This window comes from Lonchura striata, chromosome 6, assembly GCF_046129695.1.
Source record: "Lonchura striata isolate bLonStr1 chromosome 6, bLonStr1.mat, whole genome shotgun sequence".
In the NCBI taxonomy this organism is placed as follows: domain Eukaryota; kingdom Metazoa; phylum Chordata; class Aves; order Passeriformes; family Estrildidae; genus Lonchura; species Lonchura striata.
In genome coordinates, this window is record NC_134608.1 from 32,668,132 (window position 1) to 32,693,596 (window position 25,465).

General features: G+C 36.2%; 1 protein-coding gene across 15 annotated transcripts in view; it reads left to right on the forward strand.

The window, feature by feature from the left end:
- The window catches only part of GPHN (gephyrin), a 269,966-nt gene that overhangs the window by 238,653 nt on the left and 5,848 nt on the right, over nt 1-25,465 (forward strand). For 10 of the 15 annotated variants that reach the window (XM_077784094.1, XM_077784092.1, XM_077784097.1 and 7 more), the window contains 5 exons: nt 714-772; nt 978-1,131; nt 2,941-3,062; nt 21,215-21,302; nt 23,335-23,408. In XM_077784094.1, coding sequence (XP_077640220.1) covers nt 714-772; nt 978-1,131; nt 2,941-3,062; nt 21,215-21,302; nt 23,335-23,408 — 497 coding nt within the window. Of the gene's footprint in view, nt 1-713; nt 773-977; nt 1,132-2,940; nt 3,063-11,760; nt 11,833-21,214; nt 21,303-23,334; nt 23,409-25,465 lie in introns of all 15 variants that reach the window. The other 5 variants (XM_077784085.1, XM_077784087.1, XM_077784086.1 and 2 more) reach the window with 1 other exon arrangement.

Genomic DNA, 25,465 nt, shown 5'->3' on the forward strand with positions numbered 1-25,465 from the left:
GAATTTTTTCCAGTCTAAGTTTAGATTAGTGCTACTGACAGGCTGGCACCATCTCAAATCTGAGTGTACATATCATCAACTCATTTGTATATATCATCAACCCAGGGCTTAAAATAAAATATTAATTATAGAGGTCATGTGCCATTTATTGGCATTGAATGAATCACCAAACTATTGATATTCTGCACAAGGAATTGCATCAGACTCTTCAGGCCACTGTGTCCTGTTCACAGTAAATAAAGAAGATGAATGAGCCCCTTTCTGATTCATACAAGGCTCTCAAGTAGGAGTATCCACTACAGGAATCTACATGAAAATCCTGAAACAGCAGCAGCACATAGCTTCTTTCTACCTTTCTGCTACTGTAATGGCCTACTGTCTCCACTCAGTATACTAGATCAATTATGTAAACAGGAAAGCTATATAAACACAGGTATCATAAAAAAAAAAAAAAAAAAAAAAAAGGAAAGCTAAAACTACATCTTCAGTGCTGGTCCTCCCCTAGTGAGCTCATCATAAAGAGTATTATATAAAATGCTGTTCAGTTTTAGCACACATTGTGTTACAACCTTGACAAACAAATCAGGAGAACAGTATGATGCTTAAGCCATAATGTCTCAGTGTAATGACTGCTGTGTAGACTTCTGAGAAATTAAGTATCAATCTTAATTGAATAGTTCAGCTGACCATATGTGATGTCCTTGTGTTTGTAGGGCACTGAAGAACTAGAAGTTCGAATCCTGGTGCAAGCTCGACCAGGCCAAGATATCAGGTCTGTATTTATTAAAATATCTCTGTTAGAAATTGAAGGGCTGATGAATTTCAAAGTAATTTTCCAATCATGAGTGCTGATGACATTTTGACAAGCTAAGGAGCGTCCATGGACACTCCTGACCTGGAGCAGGACCAATGAAGGAAAAGTACTTTGAATCTCATTCTGTTTCTCTTTCATGTTGTTTTTCTGTCCTGATTTTCAGACCCATAGGACATGACATTAAAAGAGGTGAATGTGTGCTGGCTAAAGGAACCCACATGGGTCCATCTGAGATTGGTCTCTTAGCAACTGTTGGAGTAACTGAAGTAGAAGTTAACAAGTTTCCAGTGGTTGCAGTAATGTCAACAGGGAACGAGGTAAGAAAAGTTTATTTAGAATTATAGTCTGAATTTTTTTTTGAGGCAATGTTTTGGATAGTGATTTCCACCCAACTCCCAAGCAGACTCACTTTTGATGGCAATTCATGCTGACATGAGCTATTTTTGTGAGGCATTAACCCATAATAATCTATCTGCTTGTGTTTCCTCCCTTAGGGGCTTTCTCACAGGTCTCACACTCTCTTTGCCAAAATTTTGGTAATGTATCCAACCATGTCCCACCTGTTTTCCTCCTGCCAGAAAGGGAGAGCCTGTGGGGTAGTTGGGGTTGTAATTCATGTTGCCAGTCATGACTGAAGAATAATTTCTTTTAAGCAACACCTTCTCTGTCTATAATACAAATGGCAGACAAGCTATCTTGGGAAACTGAATAGTTCTACCAAATGCCTTGTTTGCAGTATTGTGCCTCAATATTCTTTCTTATAGTAGCACATATTGAAATCCAGACACTCTCCTGTTGGTAGACTAGCAGACCAGCTTTATAATTGCTTTAACTGTATCAGAAAAATCAGGTTTAAGATTAAGTTAATTTACTAGCTTTACATATGTTGTGTGTTGACCCAGGCCAGCAACTGTGCCCTCTCACTTCTTCCAGCAGCAAGACAGAGAAAGAATAGGAAGAGCAAAACCTAAAGAACATGTGGGTTGAGACAACATGAAGTTTTAACTGTCCTTTAAGACAAACTTCTTGAAACCCAGCCACAAATATTAACTCAGTAGCTGTATTCTCATACAGCTTGAATATGTTAAATTTTGAAAGATTTTGAAAACTTTTAGTAGGTTGAAATTTGTCATCTAGGGTACAGATTATTGCCAGATTTCATAGCATAAACAGGGTGTGGCATGCAGAAACCAAACTACTGAGGAACAAATCCATAGAGCAACAAGGATCATAGGTGGTGATTTTCTGATTAGTAACTTCCATATGATTGAAGATTCTTTCATGTCATTAAAAGGTCCTTTACTGTAGGCATTCTCTTTTGTAAAATGTTAAAACATTCTTTAACATCCTATGACAATCTTCACAGAACGGAGCTGCAAGCCAAAGCATAACATTTACCATGCTCCACTTCTCATTATTCTTACCTTACTACCTAATGCTGTGATTTTGACAGATACATTCTTATTAGTAGTATTATTATTTACCTCCTGTCAATATTGTATTGTCTTTTTGTGTCCTACATTGGCATTACTAATATATATAAAACATACATTTACATATGTATGTTTTGTGGTTTAGCTTCCAAAATACATAACACATGTGATGTAATTGCCACAATAGACTATCTTCAGAGAAAGTTTTTAATCCAAAACAGTAATTGATATAAGAATTAAGCATAAGGTTTCTGCCTATTAATTTGAAGCAGACTGTTGTATTTAAAAGGTATCTTTTTTGGTAAGCAAACAATGAACTTGAAAATGTTCATTAATTTCTTTAAATCTGGTTAACATCAATGAGATTCCATTAAAACCATTTAAAAATAACAATAACTTGAAAACTTAAAAGTTTTTGGTTTGATTGCTAATGTCTGAGGTTAGAAGCCATGTACTCATAAGGAGTAAAAATGTTTTGCAGACATGAACCAGTAGAAGAAACTAAACAAGATGGAGGATTGGACTAAACAAGCACATTACATATCTTATTAATTTAAATTCACTAAATCACTTTATACATATATTTCATTATATGTGTCTAAAAATATCCTGTCCAACCTGAAGAAAAAATTCTCACTTGTGTAAAGCACAGTATTCCAAGGAGGCTGACTGAGAGTGTTTCTGGTTTTATAGCTGCTGAACCCTGAGGATGACCTCTTGCCAGGAAAGATTCGGGACAGCAACCGTTCAACTCTCCTAGCTACAATCCAAGAGCACGGCTATCCAACAATCAATTTGGGAATTGTGGGTGATAAGTAAGTACCACATGTTAGTAAAGATGTCACTTCATATTCATGTGATGCACTTTATGGCATCCATGGGAAAAAGAAATGCCAGAGAAAATGTCACTCATTACAAATGTCACAGTGTTGTGACAAGGCACATCTTGAAGAAAGTATTTAACCCTTTTCATTATAGAAAGAAATAAGTATTCTAATATTAGGATGAATATTTTGAAAAAAAATTTAATTATGTTTAATTTGTTTTGCATTCTGTTTGTTGAAACAGATAATCTATTTCCTGTTGAAAATTGAATTTATTGCTGCAGGATCCTTCCAAGCACTAGACTTAAAACACATAAAGAGAGAGAGTTTTACAGCAGCTATACTCTTTTTCTGGTCAAATAAAGGGAGAAGGAAGTTTCTCTCAGAGTTTATTTTCCATGCCAAAATTGTTTTATAGTATAATTTTTTGTCATATTCTGAGTTTTTTGAGAAAGGCCCCACTGCTTCATATTGCTCAATATTTCCAGAAATATGTGGAAGAATTTTTTTTTTAACTTTAGTGATCTTTGCTTTGATTGCCACAGACTAGCACCCTACTGATCAGTCTTTCTGTTCATCTGATAGCCAATTGCTCCTTGTTTCCCAGTGGTAGTGAAGTGGCATCTCTTGAGAGCTCTGGGATAAGTGATTGAAGTGTTCAGCTTTCTGTCCTTTGCAAGACTGGGCAGTGACTGCTATCCATGGCTTGAGTTTCTCAGCATAATGTATTTCCTCAATGTATTGAGACCTAGAGGCTTTGAATAATCTTTCTTGCTTTTCTGTTGGGGTATCAAACCAACTGATAGACTTGGTTTGACAGGGAGTTATTCAGGTCATCCCAGTGGGTAATTAAAAGTAAAAATAAAAAAAGAAAAGAAAAACAGATAAGCAGATGACATGATCCCAGTCAGGGACTAAAAGGCTACTATTACAGAACAGGTAATTTCAAACCCAGTTTTCCTTAAATCACTATTCAATACAAAACATCACTAGCTTGACTGAAAGTATATGAATGGGCCAGCCACTGCATGGATTTGCAATAATTAAACCAACCTGCATGGTGGTTGCAGGAAATGCAGTTGACTTTGAAGTACTCTTACAGGGAATGTGACATCACAGTTGTGATCTTAGGGAAGGCAAACCCTTCTGGATACTCTCACTGAGTCTAAATTCATGAGGCTGTTCTTTCCAGGAGTGGTATCTAAATGTCCTGGATCACTAGAGCTTTCTATATTTTAAAGACATTTTTAAACTTTAAAACATAAATAGAAAAGTTTTCAAACTAAAATATTATATTCAGAGATCAGTTTCTAGATTTGTGTAGCTAAGAAAAAAGAAAACAGCCACAAAAAGTCTCTTATTTCCTGGGAGTCATCTCTGTGTAGAGGGATTGGCAGGGGTTTTCTTCAGCAAAATACTGTAGGTGGAACTTTTTACCACCTGCAGGAGCAAAAGTAATAGCTACTGTTACCAACATTATTGTCAATGACAACTTACATCCTGTGTTACCAATGGCTTCATCCAGTGGACAAGATGCTTTCCCTGGTAGTCCCCTCTGGAAAAATAATACTGTAAAGCTTGTTTGTTCTTTATGGCTTTGTCCTAATCAAATAGGTACAGTGTTAACTTTGTTGTAAAGTCAACACTATCGAAAGGAGAGTTTAACTTAAGGTCATTGTGCAAAACTGTAGCTATGTACTCCACTGCCTTCAGGATTTGTTTCTGTTCTGTTTCTCCTAGGCATGGAGAGTCTGTGAAGATAATTTTGAAAGTAATAAATGACAAACAACTTTAAAATCATAGAATCATTTAGTTTGGAAGAATCTTTAGCAAGTCCAACCAGCATTCCCAAGTCCATAACTAAACCATGTCCCCAGGTTCCACACCTACATGCCTTTTAAATACCTCCAGGGATGGAAACTCCATCACTTCCCTGGACAGCCTGTTACAATGTTTGATGGCCCTTTCAGAGAAGAATTTTTTCCTGATATCAAATCTATATCTCCCATGCTGCAACTTGAGGCCATTTCCACTCATCCTGTCACAGGGTACTTGGGAGAAGAGCCCAGTCCCCACCTGGCTATACCCTCCTGGTTGTAGAGAGTGATAAGGTCTCCCCTGTACCTCCTTTCTCCACGCTGAACAATTCCAGTTCCCTCAGACACTCCTCATCAGACGTGTGCCCAAGATCTTTAAACAGCTTCATTGCTCTTCTTTGGAGTATCTCTCTTGTAGTGAGTGCAATTTAAGGCCCAAGAGAACTTCTTGTTTTTCTAGATTTTTTACAAATATATTTTATGACCTTTTTTTACTTGTCAGATGCTAGCTGAACAACAGGCAGCAAACAAATATGTCAGTCTAAGTGCCTGCAGCTTTGCTTTCAGTTATGGAAGAGGTTGATTCTTTTGAATCTTAGCTATTAAAATCATCTCTGAGTCTTGAGATAGTATTTCCTTGGCAAAGGTAGTAACAGTTCTTTTTAAATGTTTCATTTTCTGCTTTTTTCTGTTTCTTGCTAAGAAAGCAGCTTCCGCAGAGGTAGTTATTTTACTCATAGAGATAATATCCTCCAATCACAGAGTGTACTTTGCAGTAAGGTTTGAAAGAATAATTTAGTACTGTTGACTTAGCTAAGAATCTTCTGCACCACATATCAGAATTCCTTCTTAGCAAGTCTTCTGTCATTCTTCCTCACTCACATGCCCAATCCATATCTTTACAGCAAAATGCACCTGCAGTTCTGTTTCACTCAAAAGGCAAATCTGGCTGTGTAAATCAGTTTGATAAGAAGTACGGTGTTATTTCATGGTGTTATTCCATGGTGTTATTTCATTATGTAATAAAGCTAACAGAGTGTTGCCCATACACGTATTTAAGTACATATTTTTGGACTAACATGACTGATTTGATGGAGTACTGTGGCACTTGGACAAATGCAGGAGACTTACCAGAAAGATATTACAAAGGGTACAATTTTGACACTTTAGATATCATGTCTGTAGAAGAGAGGAACAAGCCTTCAGTGTCTGTTTTATGGTTTACTGAAGTTAAACCATGTGTGTTTGTGTGTGCTCATGTATATGTGCATTTTGTGTGTATAATATGTATCCAGACATTGAAAAATAGATTTTATATGCCTGCAATATCTACTGGTGTAGTAAAAATACTGGCAAGCATACTTTTCAGAAGGAAAAATTTAAAACTTGTACTTTTTCTTTTAATGTATCAGGGTATATATTTGTTCCTTCCCATTGTCCTGGTTTGTACATGCTTTAGATTTGGGTGATTGTTTTCCTATTTCCTTTTTTAAATACAATTTTCATGGGGCAAATTTTACTTCATTTTACTGGGAGTACCACTTCCTGTGCACCATAAGCACTAATGGAGTTTGAGACAGCATCTAATAGGGAGCACAGTTGAGTATTACAATTGCTGTAATGAGTCAGGTTTCTAACAACCATGGAAATCCTCTTCAATCATATTTGCAGATCTAATATTCAAGCATAAAAAAAATTTTAGAGTAGCATTTGCAAAGACAAACTTAGAGGTTATTCCTTTATCTAATTTCAGCATACAAGTCACTCAGGGGTGTTTAGGTAAAAAAATAGCTTGTCTAGCTGCTTTAAAGCCATGTGATAGATGTAAACACAGAGATTGTGAAAAGGTGGGGAAGCACACTGAATATCTGGGTTTCTGAAGAGTAGTTAGAAGCATTTTAAAAATGCCTTTGCATATTAAGCATATGTGAAGTTACATTTTGAACTGACCACTCAAGTCTGACTTAGCCTAAAGCTGTACTTTCATTTGAAACCAATGTTATATTTATTTTGGGAGCATTTTATCGATTTCCGAGATTGTCACCATCATTTCTGTTGTCATAAATTGTATATATCGCTCAATATTCAAAATAAAAACCAGCAATTCCAAAACCCTTTGATAAAGTTTTCAGTTGAAATCCTAGAAGAAAGCAACAGGAGAAAGGAACAGACCTAGGAATGTGATACAGCTGAAGTTAGGTCTGGCCAGAAGCCAAGATTTTCTCTATTTGTGTTCTTAGCACGTAAAAGCCAAGCTGTTTGGAAAGTACACATCTTTGAGTAGAAATGGAAGATATATCCATTTCCACAGTTACTGCAAACACAAGAAACAAATGCAAAACTAAGGAAGGGAAAAACCTTTCTGGTACTGTTGCTGCTGTTGGGTCTTATATTTTTTGTCTGAATCTCAGAGTCACTTGTGAAAAAATTATACAAACAACTGGCCAGTTAAATTTGGTATTCCAATGTACTTTTGAATGTTGCCTCCTAATAACAAGACCAAGTTGAAAAAGCTTCTAATTTCATTTACTTTGCTTATAGATTATGAATTTATTTGCTTTTTTGGAAACTAATGATAAAAATAAGTTGTATATCTGATCTGTAGAAGTCTATTTGTCAGGATAATTTTGTGTCTGATTATCATTTGTTGTTGTTCTTTGTATTCCATTGTTTAAAGTGTAAATTTTAGCCCTAGCAAAATCTGCTGCAGCCTGGCCCTCTGTTTTACAGAGTCATCTTCCCTTTTGACAGCTTTTCTTCTATGAAATACTTTCTTATTAAACTTGCTAAGGAATTTTGATCACGTATGTAATTAATTCAATTTCCTCTGTTTTTACCTTTGTTTACATGAGTGCATTTCCCCCTTCTCTGCATTCTTTTCCCTATTTTCTAATTCCCTTATCATTTTTCTGAGAGGCATGTATAATATTTAGTTGCTTCCAGCAGCATTTTTATCTATGAGTCTGTGATTTCACAGCTGAGAAAGAAAGAATCTCTGTCTTTAGGAGAAAAATTCAGGAAATTCATATTATTTCATCACTTGCTTGAAAGATTTATCTGAATAGTTATTAAATCAGCATTTTATGAGGGCTTTTCTACATGAGAAGTCTTTAGTTTCTTATTTGTTTACCTCTCCTTTTTGACATACTGTTGGACATAGAGCTCCTAAATGACAGATAAACCTCTTAAAAATCACCCTTGCTGTTTTAACAGCATTACTCTGTGATATCCCTAAAATAAAAGCTTTGATAGAGTCTCTTCATATTTAGAATGGATACTGAAATCTTACTGGAAGATTTAGTATACTTCAATTTTAAGTTTGCCATCCCAAAAAGGGTTTAAATATTTTGTATTTGTGAGGCTTGCATGTAATTACTACTGTTGTAGGTGGAACATCCGGAGTGGAGGGAGGAGAGTGGAGAAACTGCTCCAACTCCAATATTTCTCATGCAATATCAGTCTGATATATATCATCATATGAGGTAGAATACAAGTTATGGGCAGAATCCAGGCACAGAATCCTAGTCTCTCCCTGCTCCTGCTTAATGCCAGCTTGGGTAAAAGCAAATCTATTGTGAACAAAATTAGTAGTAGTATCTTTTAACAAATGACTGCAAGAAAATGCTTTATGGAAAGAAGACTTTACATTAAATGTAACAATATTAGATTTTTCTAAAGTGACTTCACTTCCAGTTCTGCTCAAAAGACAATGGTGTTATAAATTTTGATCATAGCCTAATGAATGCAGGGACAGAGAGTAATGGTTTGAAGGTGTTTCAGATGTGGCTGTCCTCTCCTTCCTTGTGCCCAGTCAAGAATATTCTATTTCAAGCAGAAATGTTTAATATCTGTCACAACAATTCTTGATAATCATTAGGGAAATCTTCAAATAAGTTGTCATATTGACAAGTCATCTCATCTAATGCATGTGTTTGAAAACACAAAGGAATGTCTGAGCCAAAACACAGGTGAAAAAAATAACTTGTGAAATGGGACAGTGCAAGTCCCAGGGAGTCTTCTGTGCCAGTAGGAAACTACATAGCGTGACAGGTAATAAAATTTCATGCTGTAGAGGTGACAGGTGCAAAACTAATGCAGAGCAGTGTGTCATTTTCCTAACTGTGTTCAAGACAAGCATGGGCTCCTTCCTGAATTAGCATGTTTAGAATCACAGCTCAGTAGTAGCACATGACAGTAAAGAGAAGATAATAAAGATAACAGAATACTTTGAAAATATCTATCTTAGAAAACAGAGGAAATTAGTTGTTGGAGGAAAATAAAAATTACTATTTTTATGGTTTATTTTTGTGGGTTAAGTTAACAATTTTAAAAGTACAGAAGTTCTGTTTTCAAGAGAATTTCAGCTTCTAGAAGCCAAAGTTTCATTCACTTAAATGATTTTCAACCTTCTTAATGCCTAGAGCATATATAGGAATTTGAGTTCTCAAGTCACTGAGAAATTCTTGAGGCTTGAAATTTTACTAATACCCCAGAAGAAAATAATGAAAACTAATAAAGGCAGTAGATACAGAACAATCAAAGACATGGTGAACACTGAAGATGGGTCACTGTGTCAGTGATAGGAATTACTTACAAAAGCATATTGTTAATACAGCCAAATATATGTTGATATGTAGAGGATTAAAGAATATAAGTAATATTTACAGGCTGGTGGTTTATACCCTAACAAGTAAAAATTTAAGAAAATATTTGAGAATTCTCTAAATACAAGTTCTAGCATATGTATGTATAAAGAGCTAATCTCCTCTAGAATTAGAAGGTTATTTTTGTCCTCACCTTTGTATTCCCAGGACAAGAACCATTAAATTTCCTAAGTGGTTAAAAGATGGACTGTGTACTAAAGTAATACTAGAACTCAGGCTGTTTAGTTCAACAGATGTTCTTACAAGATCACTTGATTACCTTCCAATTATACTGAGCCACATGGAGAACAAGCTGAATAAGATTTCTATTTCAGCAGCAATGCCTATGTATTCAAGTTAGACTGATTCAGAGGGTAAGTAAAGCATAACTTTAACAGTGATAGTAATTAGTTATTAGGAAACTAAATCAAATGCTTTGATGTTCATTTCAAAGAGAGATTGGATATTTATTTACAATTCAAACAAAAGCAAGTTCAGGGAGGTTCTCATGCTATTTTAAATACTAAATCTTAAAAAAAAAAAAGGAGAGTTATTTCTTCTGGTTGCAATAATCTTTTAAGTATTATTTCACAGAAATAAATTAATTTTTATATTATTGTAGTGGACACTACATAGTAGAAGCATAAAATCAGAACTCTAGTACCAGCAGAAATTATACACCAGAGCTTAGCATTGTGCTAGAAAAGATTTTGGATTTTTGAGACTGCTGTCTGTAACACTGGTGGTTAAACCAGAATCTGGAATAATTTGTGAAATCTGAAAGTTTTTTGTGTGTCACTTCATGACGCAGGGACCCTGTTTTGAGAAATAAAGATTGCCTTTGTTGCTCCAGCAATGAACAGAAGAGAAAATGAGAGACTGAAGCCGTTTTAGGAAATGGGTTTCTTGGGAAGCCTATCAGAAAGAAATGGACATATAAACTTTTAACCTGAATAATTCAAGTATTTTTCTATCACTTCCTATCAACATTAGTATGCATTCAATCTCACAGACCCTCTTTATGAACTATGAGGAGAAACATGGCATGGATTTACAAGATGATAAAAGAGGATTTAAAATTTCATGTTAGCAATGACTGTGGGCATGTGTAACAGTAGTGTAGGGACATTGGCCCAGTCTTCTTCACACATTCCGCAGTCAGATGGGACATGAGTGTGCACAAAAGTGATCTTTGAAATGTCAGACTGAAGCTGCCTTGTGCAGGATCAGCTGGCCGTGAACTGAGAAGGGAGGTTGACTTTGTTGTTGTTAACTGTCCAGCCAGCTGATATGAAGAAATGACTCAAGAGTCACATAGTGATGACTGTGGTCCATTTCAATAATGAGTATCTGATTTCAGTCTTTTTTAAAAGGTATATTTAGAACTCTTCATGTCCGATGAAGATTCTTTTACATTTTACATTTAATTGCCCTACATTTAAGAGTATAAATACATAATTTATATTAATTTCATATTTCTGTTACAAAGGACACTATCTAAAAATATTTTTTTCACATAAAAACTGACTTGGAAGAAGTATATGTAAAAGGTAATGCTGCTTTCAAAATTGGAAATTCATAAGAAATCATTAATTGTTTAAAGCCGGTCCTGATAGGAGTAACTTTCTCTGTTTTGGACATTTTTTCTAATCCTGCCTCTTGTAGCGGGATATGAAGCTTCTCATGAATGAAGTGGCATCTTTATTGACTATGGAGTTATAAAATTAGGATAATTACAGCTCTTTCCCCCTTGAAGTTAAGAAGGTGACAGTTATTATGCCTTGAGATTGATTTCCTGAATAAGCAGCTAAAAATGTGAGTAAAAATGTTTCAATGGGGCCCATCTCCAAATATTTTCCCATTATCTGTGGTCCTCCTTCCAAAACGTCAAGTTGTTTTAACACTTCATTTTGCTTTGTTTTGAAGTCAAGAGTAAAGAAGTTTCTCCACAGACACTGCAAGGAAAGATGAACTATGCTTTGTTGGCATGCCCAGTTGAGCCTAAATCCTTCCATAACTTTACTCTTCATTCCTTGGGAGAAGCCCAACCAAACTGTAAGAGAAAGATGTTCCCATGCACTCCCTTTCTCTTCCATTGGCTGCCTTGCAAAGAGGAAGCATTTCCTGTGGTGATTTTGAATCTCTAGAGCCACCAAGGGGGACACAGCTGGGCACAGAGCTTCCCTTTGACCCCAGGAGACTCTCTCCTTCTGCTTCCTTTACCCTCAGGAAGCCAGATGTTTTTAAAGAAGAAGGGACACAGAGCTTCCAGAACACTGCGGAGACAGGCCTACCAGATTGGTGAGCACTGTTTTTAAACCACTTGGGACGTTGAGGCACGTGCATGCTCACAGGCAGGCTCGGCCAGGTGTCTGTCAGGGAAGAGCTTGGAGCACGGATCCAACCAACATTTGCCGTACAGGAGCAGATGGTGTTTTATTCTGTCCATTAAATGGCACTGCCTTTTCAGTTCAGTTCTTATGCACCAGTGCACTGTAGACTTACATGGCTCCACGACATTGATAAAATGAAAAAGTTTACATTACTCATCAGTAGCAGCAAACATTTTTATCCATCAAGGCTTTTCCCTTTTAAAAACTGAGCAAATTAGGAAAAATCCTGCTTGAAGGTAGTAGTGAAGTCCAGGGAAGTCAATGTTGTGATTCTTCAGTCATAACAGGAGTTGGACTTCAGTGATCCTCATGGGTCCCTTCCAACTCAGGATGTTCTTTGAATCTGTGATACTGCATACTCAGTTTTCCACCACTATGCTGATCATCTCTAAAGCAGGTTAACTGAAACATTCAGGATATCTCTAAACTATGCACTATGCATTTTTTCCAAAATACATCTGCAATTATATACTACATTTTACTTAGGGAGATGGTTTAATAACATAGATTAATTTTCAGAACTTGCACTCCAACACAGACAGGCCCAAGGAGCTGGAGTGATGACAGAGGGAGAATAAACTACCTGTCATTTGCTCCATTAACAGAAACAATGAGTTTCTATAGTTTCACTCATGTAGGAAATAAAAATAGGTAGAAATGGAATGAAAATCCTATTGAAGACTAATACCTGAAAACTTCACATGTGAGGGCCCTCACTGGGGTAAATGGCCCAATTTTTGTAAGAAAAAGCTGGAGGATTGGGTTATAGATTAATGTTTGCTTTGCATACAGGAAAACAAATTGCTGTTCTCGTGTCTGAGTCAATCTGCCATAGCCTTAGCTTTCAAAAAAATGGTTCTTGTTTAGCAATTAGTTATTTATGCTGAAGCCAGGTTGTTATAAATCTAGGTCTTCCTCATGTAATGGACTAAGCCTTTTGCTATACTACATATCAAAAAAATCCTTAATTTATGAGAATCTGCAGTATTTAAAACATTTTAAATTAATGTAAAGAACATGATACAGACTGTCTACTTTATCTGAAATTACTTAAAAGATAAAATCTACCAGCAGGTGATGGACTTGGAATTCCTCATACAAGTCAGTTCACACCTCATTGCTACTGCATAAAACATGAAATGAGCCTTTGGTCTCTTCTAAGCAGTGTGAGGGAAAGCACCAACAAAAATCAGCCCCTAGAATAAGTCTTCCTACCCAAAGCATGAGCAATAAAAAATGCTTCTGCTTCCAGAGCAGGAGAACAGGCAATGGGCATTTTGTTATGTTAAAAATGCCTTTGCGCTTGAAGAAACATGGTCCAGTATCGTAGAAACAAATGAAGTTCTAGTTCCTTCTACTAACTAGCAGCTGTCAAAAAAATCAAGTTGCTAGTCTTAAATAGGATAAGTTTTTCAGTTTCTTCTTTTCACTTATTTCTAACACTATAGTTTACTCTTCATGGGGAATTTGCATTTTTTCAGCAAACAAAAAACGATGCCATATTTCATTTGGTATTTTCTAAAAAATAACTATTTGTTTTAGGACACACCTGATGACAGAGAACTTTTAAAGGTCTTTTTATATTGTCTCTAACCTGTGGGTTCCAAATCATTTTTGTTTTGGAGACAGACATTTTTCCAAGTGATTAAGTTATGATTCTATAAAGGGTGGAGCTTCTTAGAGAAAGCCTTCATTTTGAGGCATTGCTTTAAGGGACTGCATTTCTACCTGCCCTAGAGACATCCATACTGTAGATCAATAGCAGTTATACCAGTTTTCAGGGGCAATGAAATCCCTATGAATTCCTTTTAAATTTACTCTTACAGTTGAAGCTAAAGTAAAATGAAAAGGTAAGAAATTCTGTGATTACAATGCCATTTCACTATGTGTCAGATTTGGTGATATTATTTGCTATATGTAAACAACTGGCGCTAGTTACATCCATCATATATTTTACTTTCAGTTGTGTCAGTATATGCCAATTCGCATTTCATGAATGCTCTCGTTGAAATAATAAACCACAAAAGAACCATAGTTGTCCTTCAGACTCACCAGTGCACCGACATCTTTACCAATGCAATGCCAGCAATGTCTTTGGCATTGATTATTATATTGTGTAGCGTAATCTTCAGTCATATTATTTCAGCACAGCTACAACTGTTGAATATTTTCTACTCCAGAAGTGAAAACATTTCAATGAATCCATATTGACTCACTTCCTTTGTAAAAAGGAAGATGAAATAAAAATCTTTACCTGTGTAATCCCATCCAATTTCTTAGAAAAATGAATGGATTTCTGGTAAGTGTACTGATAAGGTTCATTATATTCAGCCAGCAAATAGCCAGGGATAGTTTTTTTAATTAGTGGAAACCAGCAGTTCTCAGGCTGCTTCTTACACTCAGAGGACACACACTATACTGGATTTAGAATGAATTAAATGCTCATGAGTTAGTACAATAGCACACGTGAAGACAGCTGTCGTTAAACCTTCAGTCCTGTTCTTTTACCATTTGTGGAAAAAATTACAATTCACACTGAAATGCTTGCAGCTGAATGTACACAAGCAGCAGACAAGGATGTGATTCCTTCACGCAGGAAATGTGCCTGTACTATATAAGCACCTGGCTTCTGTGCATGAGACTTTTTCCTGTAGCACTCTCATGGCTATCTGTTTTTCTGACCTCTGATCTTTTATCATTCTGGCATATATAGAGTGGGAGTCTTCTGAAGCAGGAAGGAAACAGTGGAGGAAAATCAATTATCATCCTGATATAGAATAAAACACTGAAAGCATTAGACAGCTGAAGACCTCTAATTGAAGGCATCTAATCAAAATCCCTACAAGTTCATATAAGTAACATGAAAAAGAATATTCTGCAAAATAACATTTATATTTGCAGCAGCAATTAAAGCAAAAAGTACCAAAGAGAGATTCTTTAATATTGCTGTCAAATAGACAAAACTTACATTATGTTGAGCAAGCCAAAAGCTGCTGTAATTATTCCAGCTTTCCTCACAAGCTGGCCTGTTTTCTTAGGGAAAACATACTGCATCTGTTCAGAGTGATCCTGGGAAATACCACAGAAGGTAAAAGGAAGATACATTATGAGAACATGATGAAATACACTTGAGAATTTTGAAACAAATACAGTCTCAGAAGTGTGTCCATATGTTACTACATACACCATCAAAATTGGATTTTCTTCTGCTTTCAAAAACCATACTAGTCAAAACACAGAATTCCTATTACCATCAAATATTCATTCATTGAATTGCATTCATTGAAATGTATTCATCGATTTACATTCAATATTATATTCTATAGAAGGTGGATTTTAGTTGGCTAAAAATAATGGCATCTGTGCACCATTCTGCATCCTGCAAATTACTGATATGCAAAATACTCTTCTTGGCCATGAGGTGAGAAAGTGGGTGACAGACTGTCTTTATGCCTCGCTGCATTCATCTATTCATTTTGAAATCTGTCACCTCAGCTGAATGAGCAGTTTAAAAATTAGAGTTAATCTTGAAATATCAAATCCATATACCATCTTTCCTCAAGAAGAAATGTCATTGAGCTTGATGAGATCTCTGAGTACAAGTAGTCTGCTGGCTATTTGATGAAAATTTTAATTTGGCAAATTCTTTGTTATTTTGGAAGCAGAACTAGAAGTTTGACCGGGATCTTTGCATGCAAGGTGAATTTCTAGTGGGTCTTTGTACTTTAATTAAACGTGTTCTTCTGGAACATGTCTTTAGCAGATAAGAGACTTTCTAACATGCAAAAGTAGTACAAAGCACTGTTGCCAGTTTGTGGGAACATATCCAGAATGTGCTAAGCTCAGGGCACCTGCAGTTGAAGTTTACAGTCAACTACTATAGTTTAGAGAGCAGCTAGTATACTTTGGTCTCTATGTGATTGTGCAGGGTCAATGCTAAGCACTTCAGTTTTCACTGTGTGTCCAGGAATCTGTAGCTCCTCAGAATTTGTGAAGAATCATGTCTTTCAGCATATAACTCAAATACTTGAGATACTTTCAAATAAAGTAAAACAGCAGGCAAGAAAGGTTGGCCAGCTCTGCTTTTGAACTCACAACTGACACTTGTGCATGCATCTGGTGCATTATGGTGCATGTGTATCTTTCTCTATCTGTGTCCAGTATCTCTGTAAAGCACACAGGTTCAAGGTGCTGACTGTGATGGTGCATGAACACATTTTGCAAGTATAGGTAACCAAAAGACCTGGGTTTATAAAAGCCCAGGCTGCTGCATAGAGAAATGCAACAACCACAAATGTTTCTGTTAGTCACACAATAGTAACAGCTGTATATGGCAATGGGCAGCAAGGGCTGGAAGTGACTGTCAGGTAACAAGGTTACATTGAATGAACGAGACTTCTGTGACAAAGAACATGTTGGAAATGGGCCTGGAAATTAGTAATGAACTATGGGGTTTGTACTGTGACAATGGTCTGATAAGTCAGTCCTAACTAAACGTTCTAGTTCCATTTTAACTGGGATCTCTCATTTTACTGCAGAGTGGTAGGTGATTTTTTGAACATTTGCTGTTATTTGTTTTCTATATTAAATTATAAAACTGAGTGATTTAATTGCATGTATCAAACTGCTGCTGTTAAGGGTTGTATCACAGAAAAAGCTGACAGATTGGTAATTAATGACAGTGAAGCACAACAATAGGATCAACAAAAGTGAATTAACATGTGTTGATTTCTATGTGAAAGAGAAAATTACACTGTAATTTAGGGTACTTCAAACTGGCACTTAAAACACAGAGAATTCTTTGGTCTTGACTATAATGTAGCTATTTCTTTTGAGAGTGGAAAGGAGAAAATTTACATGCCTAATGTCTACTTTAATGAGGCTTACATCATTTTCTTGTTCAAGATCTTAAGCTTTCTTGTACATCTTTGCAGTTCAAAGATAGCTCACTTGATGGCTCAAGTGTTGAATAAGTTTTCCACAAACTAATTTTGATAACAAGAAATTTTCATTAAATCCAGAAGGTGTTCCTGCTGTACTGCCATCCTGCAAGTCCTCTCTTCAAATCAATGAAAACTAGTGCCAGCTGCAATGTCACACATTGCATACTTGATGCTTGCTACTGCCGTTGTACAATAGTTACTCTCCAACCAATTTCCAGATTGTACTACTCATTCTGTTCCACAAAACGGAACAAGAAGGATCAGGAAACTGGGATAGTAGAGTAGATACTCTGTTTATCAGGCTGACAAAATTAGCAGAGAATATAAAGATATAGTTTAAAAAAATATGCACTCTTTATGCAAATTACTATGCAGCTTCAAAAATGTATGTAAAATACAGATAATATTTATGCAAACACAATCTGCTCCAGGTGTTGAAAGAAAGTTTGGATTTGTTCCTTATTTGTGTATATGCATAGTTTCATAAACTGTATGCAGTCCTTAAATAACAAGCTTTCTTCAAGGTATTAACAAAAGATCATCAGATATAATCTGAATCATATCTGAGTATAACTTTTTTAATAAGCTGCAGCATGTTAGAAAAACACATTCACTTTTTGTGCACAATGTCACTCTGACTTTGAAAATCACCAAATGAAACAGAGTAATTTTGCCATCTGGAAATGAGACTTCCCATCAAAATCTACTTTACATTGATTAAGGTATTCACCATTATATTTGAGCACCTGTTACAGTTCTGTCCATGAAGGAAAAAAAATCCAAGAATAGCACTTTGACGAGATATTTTAAAGCATTTATTGTAGCAAATTAGACCATTAATCTAGCTAATCCAGTATTCTGCTTCTGATTTGTACCTGATCAGACAGTGTGTGTTCTTTCTCAGCTTCATGGCAATTTGTCACCTGTCTTTTAAAACAATCTTGTTGTGCCATACTCAGATGCCAAAACTATCTTGTCTGTTCTTTCAGAATCTAATAGTTTTCATTATTTATTCCCTTTCCTTTTATTTCCTTTTTCAATCTAAAGGAGCAGCTGTTCAGTGTTTCACAACAAATGAAACAAGAAGTAGTATCTTGTTATCTGATTATATCAACTCAGTGTTAATATGCAATTTGAGTAATAACTCTCTGCTTTAATCCACTAAAGGCAAGGGAAATGTTCACTACAGTGTTGATTGAAGACTGCAACAGGGGACTTCTTTAAGGAGTGTTTGGTGCTAATTGCAGAGTCATGGAACTACTCATCTTAAGTAGAACATAAAGTTAAGCAGACTTAAATGACAAAAAGAAGTCTGCCAAAAATGTCAAAAAATAGACATTTTCTGCAACAGCAAGGGAGGGAATTCTGTCTCCTTTTTTCAAAATAAAAACCAAACATAATTATTCAGTTTATTGCAACAAAATTTCTATCACACCTTTCCTTTTGAAAGAATTTTATTCATTCTGTAACTATGTTAAAGATGATATGCAGTGCTATTGCCTGGATAAGTTGTAGTGGTAGAATTTTTTAATGCCTTGCACTATTCAGATGGTAAAGAAAAGAATTTAAAAATGGTGAAAAAGAGTATATTATACAGATCATTGTACTGGAAATTCTAAAAATTTCCACCAAGTCCAGTAATGTTCAGCTTTTTACACGACAAAATAAAAATACCTGAATGATGAACTAGTCTAGTGTTACACTGTCCTCATAAGGAAGTAAGTGAATTGAGCCCTCTCCTGGTTTGAGTTTAGGCTTATTTGGAGGAGGAAGGGGGTTTACTGAAATTTTTTTTTAAGTGATTTAATATATATACAAATACATATATATATATATATATTCCATATGTAAGTAGCTGCATTTCCATTCTATTTAACTTTAACAGCAATTAAATATATACTTGTTTGCTTTTTACTATTCCTTCCATTATTCTCAAACCACAGCTGAAAGCAAGCCCACTTCATTATCCAGAATTAGCATGTCCCCAGACAGGTAGTCTTTCTACCTATGAATAACTTTTAAATAATTAAGCAAGATAAAATGAACTAGCCTGGAACAAGTTCAAGATAAGGTCCTCAGCTCCATCACAACCTACTGAGAAAAATGTACTGAAAGCAGTCTTAGGCTGCTGATAGTGGCACATGTCTGACTGCCGAGCCTCAGGAATGCCAATATCGACCTATGTAATGAATATGTATTTCTTGCTGCATTCCAAGCAGCCTCATTGGCAAGGATTAAGGAATACTTAGATCTTGAGAGACTTTTCCTATTAAAAAGTCTATAATAATCTTAAATAATATCTTGTTGCATACAGATACTACTTAGATGATCAATATGAGACAATTGGTTTTGAAAAAGTAGCCAACAGCAGACTTACTTCTTTCTGCTTTGCTTCAATGACTACTGAAAATTTTGTGCTGGGTTTTGGAGAAAGTAATCCCAAGATTTTAGAAGGGGCAGCTGATAAAATGTCTCAATATCCTAAAGAACAAAGGAGAAGGTTTTGCTTGAGCCTGGTTATTTTCTCCCAAAGAAAAGAGTTTAGGCATTCTTTGTAGGCCATTAAGAGCATCCAAGATACCCAGTACCCAAAACAATAGTCATGATAGCATGCCACAGTACTGCAGCCACTATTTCCTCTGAAACAGGAGCAGTGTATAATTCTATCCTATTGATTGCAGTCTACAGCAATCTGTCCTTCTTTCTGCTGTCTTGTTGCCTACCTCTTACAAAGCAATCTGACTTTAGAGAGGGGTGTAACCCAGCATAGATAATATAGTTGTGTAGGGTGACTACACTGTGATGCCAAAGAACATGGTGCTTCAGTCACTGGACATTGTGGAGAAAGAGTCTTGAGTCTTTCTGCCTGTAAGACATAACCAGGGTAGAGGACACCAGAGGGCTCTCTGGTGAGATGAGGCGTGTGCAAGGTTGCATGCACTGAGCTATTTACTCGGTGAGGGAGTATGGTCATTCTTGCATCACATAAATTGTAATGCACACAGCAGCATGTCATGCTAACTGCTGCTTATATTTTACTGAACCATGGGCAAAGAAAGGATGTTCAGAGGAAAAGATTTTTCTTTCTGAGACATTTGGAAACACACATTTTCTGGTAGTCTCTGAAAAGTCAGCTAGAACTTGCATAATATTCCTAATTTTTGTGTTTTCAGCTCAAACTTCAAAGTTATTGCTCTAGCTCTACTTTCAGATGAAATACAGCCCAAGCTCTCAAAGGATAGCCCTCATACCATTTTCAGCCTGCATTCATCACCCACAATGGCATTTTGTAGCTGTAGTGTGGCATTTACCTGAGGTGCTGTATTCCAGGTATAGGCCTTCATACAGTCACTAGCATTATGGCCCATTTTTTCAATGACATTCTAAGTAGGAACAGCCTTCCATGAAAAGCTTTCAGGATCACTGAACTGAAAGCATACTGTTGAAGAAGCAATACATACAGTCATAGCAACCGGTCAACTTCTGGTCAGTTCACAAAATGTTAAATGCAAAGTATGAATTTAATATATTGGAAATTGGTTTTGATTCCTTTGGACCTGTGTGAGTTGTGTTACTGAGTTTCTCCACTGTGTGCCTTGAAGCTCTGTATTAGCATCAGTACTGCTTTTAAATATTGAATGCTCACATCAAAGTTTCCAGTTTAGATCTAAAATGGAAAGAAAAGAGTTAGGACACTGATTTCCTTCATAGTTATGCTCTTTGTACGGAAGAATATCATAGCTCCCATTTCACTGTTTCTCATGAAGGTGAATAGACCTTTTAACAGCATAGATTGTGTTTTTGCAAGCTGAGGTGAATATGTACAAGTGGCTTTGCTGCAGAGCCCTCTAACAGAGAAGAGAAACAAAGGATTTACTTCCACTCTTCACTGATCAAAATTTGAAGTGGAGCCTCATCCCCATTTTTGCACACATCAGATAAGCTAGATGGGTAATACTGCAGCGTGCTTGGTGGTCAGTAATTTTCATGTGTCCCGTGCCTTTATATATCCCTGTCAGTTCATCTAAGTCACAATTTGTATTACTACCTATGGTGCCAATTACATACTATTAGACACTTCTAATAGCATTCTTCAATCCCAGTCTAAAGTATCCCACTGTTCCTGTTGCAAACTTTAAACAGAAAGGTGCCAAACAGTGTGGTGTTCCCTTAATGAGATTGCAGTTGTTGATTAGAATTGAACAGTGTGGAATCTTTAGAAGGAAAAGATCTTGTGTTATTCTCTTAAAGCAAGTGGTATATGCATCTGTATGTATGCACACTGGTTTATATTACACCTCATAATAATTCCATGCCACTAATCTGCTTGCCTGTTCTTTCCTGTAGCCCGGATGATTTACTGAATGCACTGAATGAGGGTATCAGCCGTGCTGATGTGATCATTACATCAGGAGGTGTATCTATGGGGGAAAAGGTATGCAAAATTTAAGTTTGACTTCCTACAATATATGTAAGAATTTCAAACGAGAGTCTGTCATCCAAGCTACCACCTTTGTATTCATGTTTATTAAAAAGGGACCTTACTTTTATTGGAACACTTACATATGAATTAATTAAGAAAATAGTATTCAAAGCTCATTCCATTCATTCTGGTTTTTGTACTATAGTTGACATGGTAAACAGAGAAGCTTTTAATTCTTGATGTAAGTGATTTACAAATATGTTTTTATATAAGGAATGATTTATGTAGATGAGGAAGGTGCTGTGTTAATAGCACATGAAGACAATAGACTTTCTTTTTAGAGCAGGTAAAATGTAGATAGAATTAAGGTACTTTGATAGTACTTCAAAAAGCAACCTAAGTATATAAATAGCATTTTTTTTACTCAGCACATGTTTCCTGAATGTGCCAAAGCTCTATCTGTTACAAAAATAATTTTATCATGTTTTGTGCCTGATAGTCCTACAGACAATACATATGAGACCCAGTGAACTGATATATTTGCCTTTTGAATCATTAACAGAATTGTTGATTGAATTCCTGTTGATTATCCCTGTGCCAAAACCATCAAAGAAAATAGGGATACACAGATGCTGGTGGGGCATAGATGAACCTGCAGGACATTTAATAATCATGACTTATGCGAAGGAAAACTCAAATTGCTTTTTGATCCCAGGCTGAATCTGTGAGATTGGCAGGTAAAATAAACATATTTTATAATTAACAGATACTAAAGATAGTCATCAGGAGGTGGGAAACATGAGTGCTGGTTTTGTTTACTTTTCTGAGTAGAAATCATATCATTGGATACATAATGAAAATGGATCATTAATTAAACCAGTGCAAATAACTTTGAAATCTCCCATTGTCTCCAGTATGCCTAGAAAAATAATCAAGGACAAGTACTGGTCTTTAAATTGGGAATGTGGCAACATAGTGCAGACACAGTAACACTAAGAAGTGGCTGAACTGCTGAATGGTGTTACAGATATTCAGACCTTTGGTTCGTTTCTCCCCAGTATGAATTTGAGGCAACAAGACTAAAGTCAATAGCCTGTAGTTCCACTGATGGTCTGCCCTCTGATATGGAGCTTTCTACAGTTTTAATGAACTAGCTGTAAGCATCCAAATAATAAACAGAAAGTAAAAGAGGGATTAATGCAATTAATAATTGAGAATTAACACCTGGCTGAAATGAGTTTCTGCTTTCCAAGTACTTGGACACACACATGCACAAGGGCTAACTGACAGGGAGTTTCTGATTTACTGCTTTCAAAGTCTGTCTTCACAGATGACTGCTATGGCCCACGTCTTTAGCCTCACTAAACACAACAGATAGGGTACTACATCTTTAGGCACAGCAATTGTCAATAAAGAGTAAACAAATAATTCCATTTGTTTTAATAACTGGATCAATTGTGTTTATACAAAATCATTTTGCTTGAACTCATTCACAAGCCACACACAGTTTTTCCTTTCTAAGGAATGTTAAACCCAACCGCTGTGAATTAGACCATTAGACCTAAGAAATTACCATAATTACAGTATCCTAGAAAACTCTGATTTCTACAGTACAGTATTGATTTCAAAAGCAGTAGGAGATGTCTAAATCTACGACCAGATAGCTACTATGGAAAAATTTAAATAACTTGATCATTTAAAGTCTTAGCTTTGAATTGCAAAGGGTTTTTTCCATCTTTGACATAGAGAATGTTTTAGTAGTAGGTATTTGTGGGGTGCTCTAAGATTCTGATGCTGCAGATGAATTTTAAGGAAATATATGTCCTCCTGGAATCAGGTTTGGCACCTAAATGAATCTGTTCTTTACTTCTTCTTTTCCAAAACATTTTCTTTCAAATGCTGAAAATTCCCCACTGGGCTGTAGCACTTTCAGGATATGCAAATTTTCATCTTCACTTGATATTAATTAATTGCTTTGAATGCTTAGATTATGTAAATCCACTTTGATGTTACTTAATTTTTTTTTTTTTTTTTTATTAAACAGGACTATCTTAAACAGGTGCTGGATATTGATCTTCACGCACAGATTCATTTTGGCAGAGTTTTTATGAAACCTGGGTAAGAAATCTTTCTGCTTAGGCAGCCTAGATGGAGGCTACATCCTAGTGAAGTGCTTCAGTATATTTCATTTTTCCAAATATACTATAAACCACAGGATAGATATATGTGGGAAAAGCAGCAAAATCAGTGCTCTTCAGATTAGTCATCATCTTTATGGGTGAAATTAACTGGAACAGAGAGAGTATTTTTATCAGTAAGATATTTCTCTGATAGCTGTTGCAAATCAGGTTTGCGGACTGGTGGGAAACCAGCATAGTATAAACATTGCCACAGCCTTCAGTGCGATCACAGAGGTCACATTGACATTACCATGAAATAACCAGGATATATAAGGATATTAAATGGACAGTTTGCTTAAAGAGTATCTCGTTTCACTTCAAAATTTGCATAAATTATATTCCTACTAACAGTTCCTTGAGAGAGGCAGAACTATAGCTAATTTACTAAGCTTTGTCTAATTGGCATATTGTGCATAGTATTTTTAAAATAAGCAGAGTCCTTTATATGTTTAGTTTCTCTCAGAAAACTCTTTCAGCATTGCTTTTCTGTGCTGTGGCACTGCTTATCAGTGAGTCTGAAAGTGTGCTCTGCAGAGAGAATGAAAATCAGACATACCGAAAACAGAGAGTTCCCTTTTCTTCACAGTGCAAGAACTGAAAGATGTCTGCACCTCTGCCCCCCTCCCTATAGAGGGCAGTTTGTTTGCAAGTTGGGTCAGAATGGTCCAGCTACACAAGATCAAGCACAGCTTTGCAGAATGTTTCCCTCTAGCCCAGCGCTGTTGTCACGGAGCAGAGCTACAAGTGGGTGTTTGCTGTGAAAACAGACAAATACTTTCACTGTCTCTGCATACAGTCTGGTAAAGAACTGCGTGTGGGCTTGGTGCTTGTGCTGCTCCTGCCACCACCTCCTTTCCACAAAAGAAATGACTGAGACTAAAAGCTTGTTTCTTCCCGTGGTGGATGTAGCCCAGGCATGGAAACTGCTCACTGCTTCTGTCATATGGCTACAACCGATGCAGGGAAGTCCCAAAAGCAGAATCTGCACTCCAGTCTCTGCTTCTGACAAAAATAGATAACTCGATTTAGAGAATTCAGAGTATTAAATTCTGGTTCTGGCTTACTTGTAAGTGAACATAATTTTTTCTCCTGATCAGTCCTCTGTAGACCTGCAGCAATGAACTTTTAATAACTAGCTGGAAAAACTTCAAGAAATTGGTTTTTTCCCTTAAATGTCCCTTTTGAACTTATGCCATGAGAAATTTATTTCTTATTGTTACCAAAACATTTGCTCATCAGTTCTTACTGAGAATGTAAGCACTCTCTTTTTCCTTAGCTATAGTGCAGTAGGAAATACTGTATCTTGGATTTTATTAACTGAATCTTAAAAGACTGTAGATTGTGGTTACTATATTGGGGGAAAAAAATCCCTTGAGTAAGTTCCAAGAGGGAAATCAGAATTTGTTGTATGCCTGTGTTTGATGTGCTTCATGAGTGCAGGGTAGTGCTTAGGATTTACCATCCCTCCACTTGGTCTGAAAGTTGCTGAGCTCATGTGAGGTTATCTTGTCTAGCTGCATTGACAGAAGGAAACACTGGAAGATTCTACTACTGGTGGTGCTGAAGTGTCATACAAGAATTCAGAGTTTCCAGTAAATATGAATTAGCAATTCAAGTTTTTGTTCATTGGTTTGTTTTTGCACTGGTTCTAACAGTTCTAATAGTTCCCATCATGTTAGAGGCATTTTAAAACAGGAACATCAAACACTAACTTCCCCTGGTAAGATAGGATATTGATGAGCCTTTACACATACAAAACTAGGTAATAATGATCAAAGTGCAGTAAATCTTCAAAGTTGTAAACTGTCATCTGCTGGCCAGTTGGAAGTGGTCCGCTCAAGATAAAGCCAAGGAAACTAGCCTAATTATTGCTCCTATGGTATAATTTCTAATGTTTGTAAGGATTAAACTGACATAAAATGAGTCCCTTTTCTTTGCCAGCCATATTGTTGAGCTGTCACATTACTGTCCTATTCGTGTAACAGTACTAGCCCT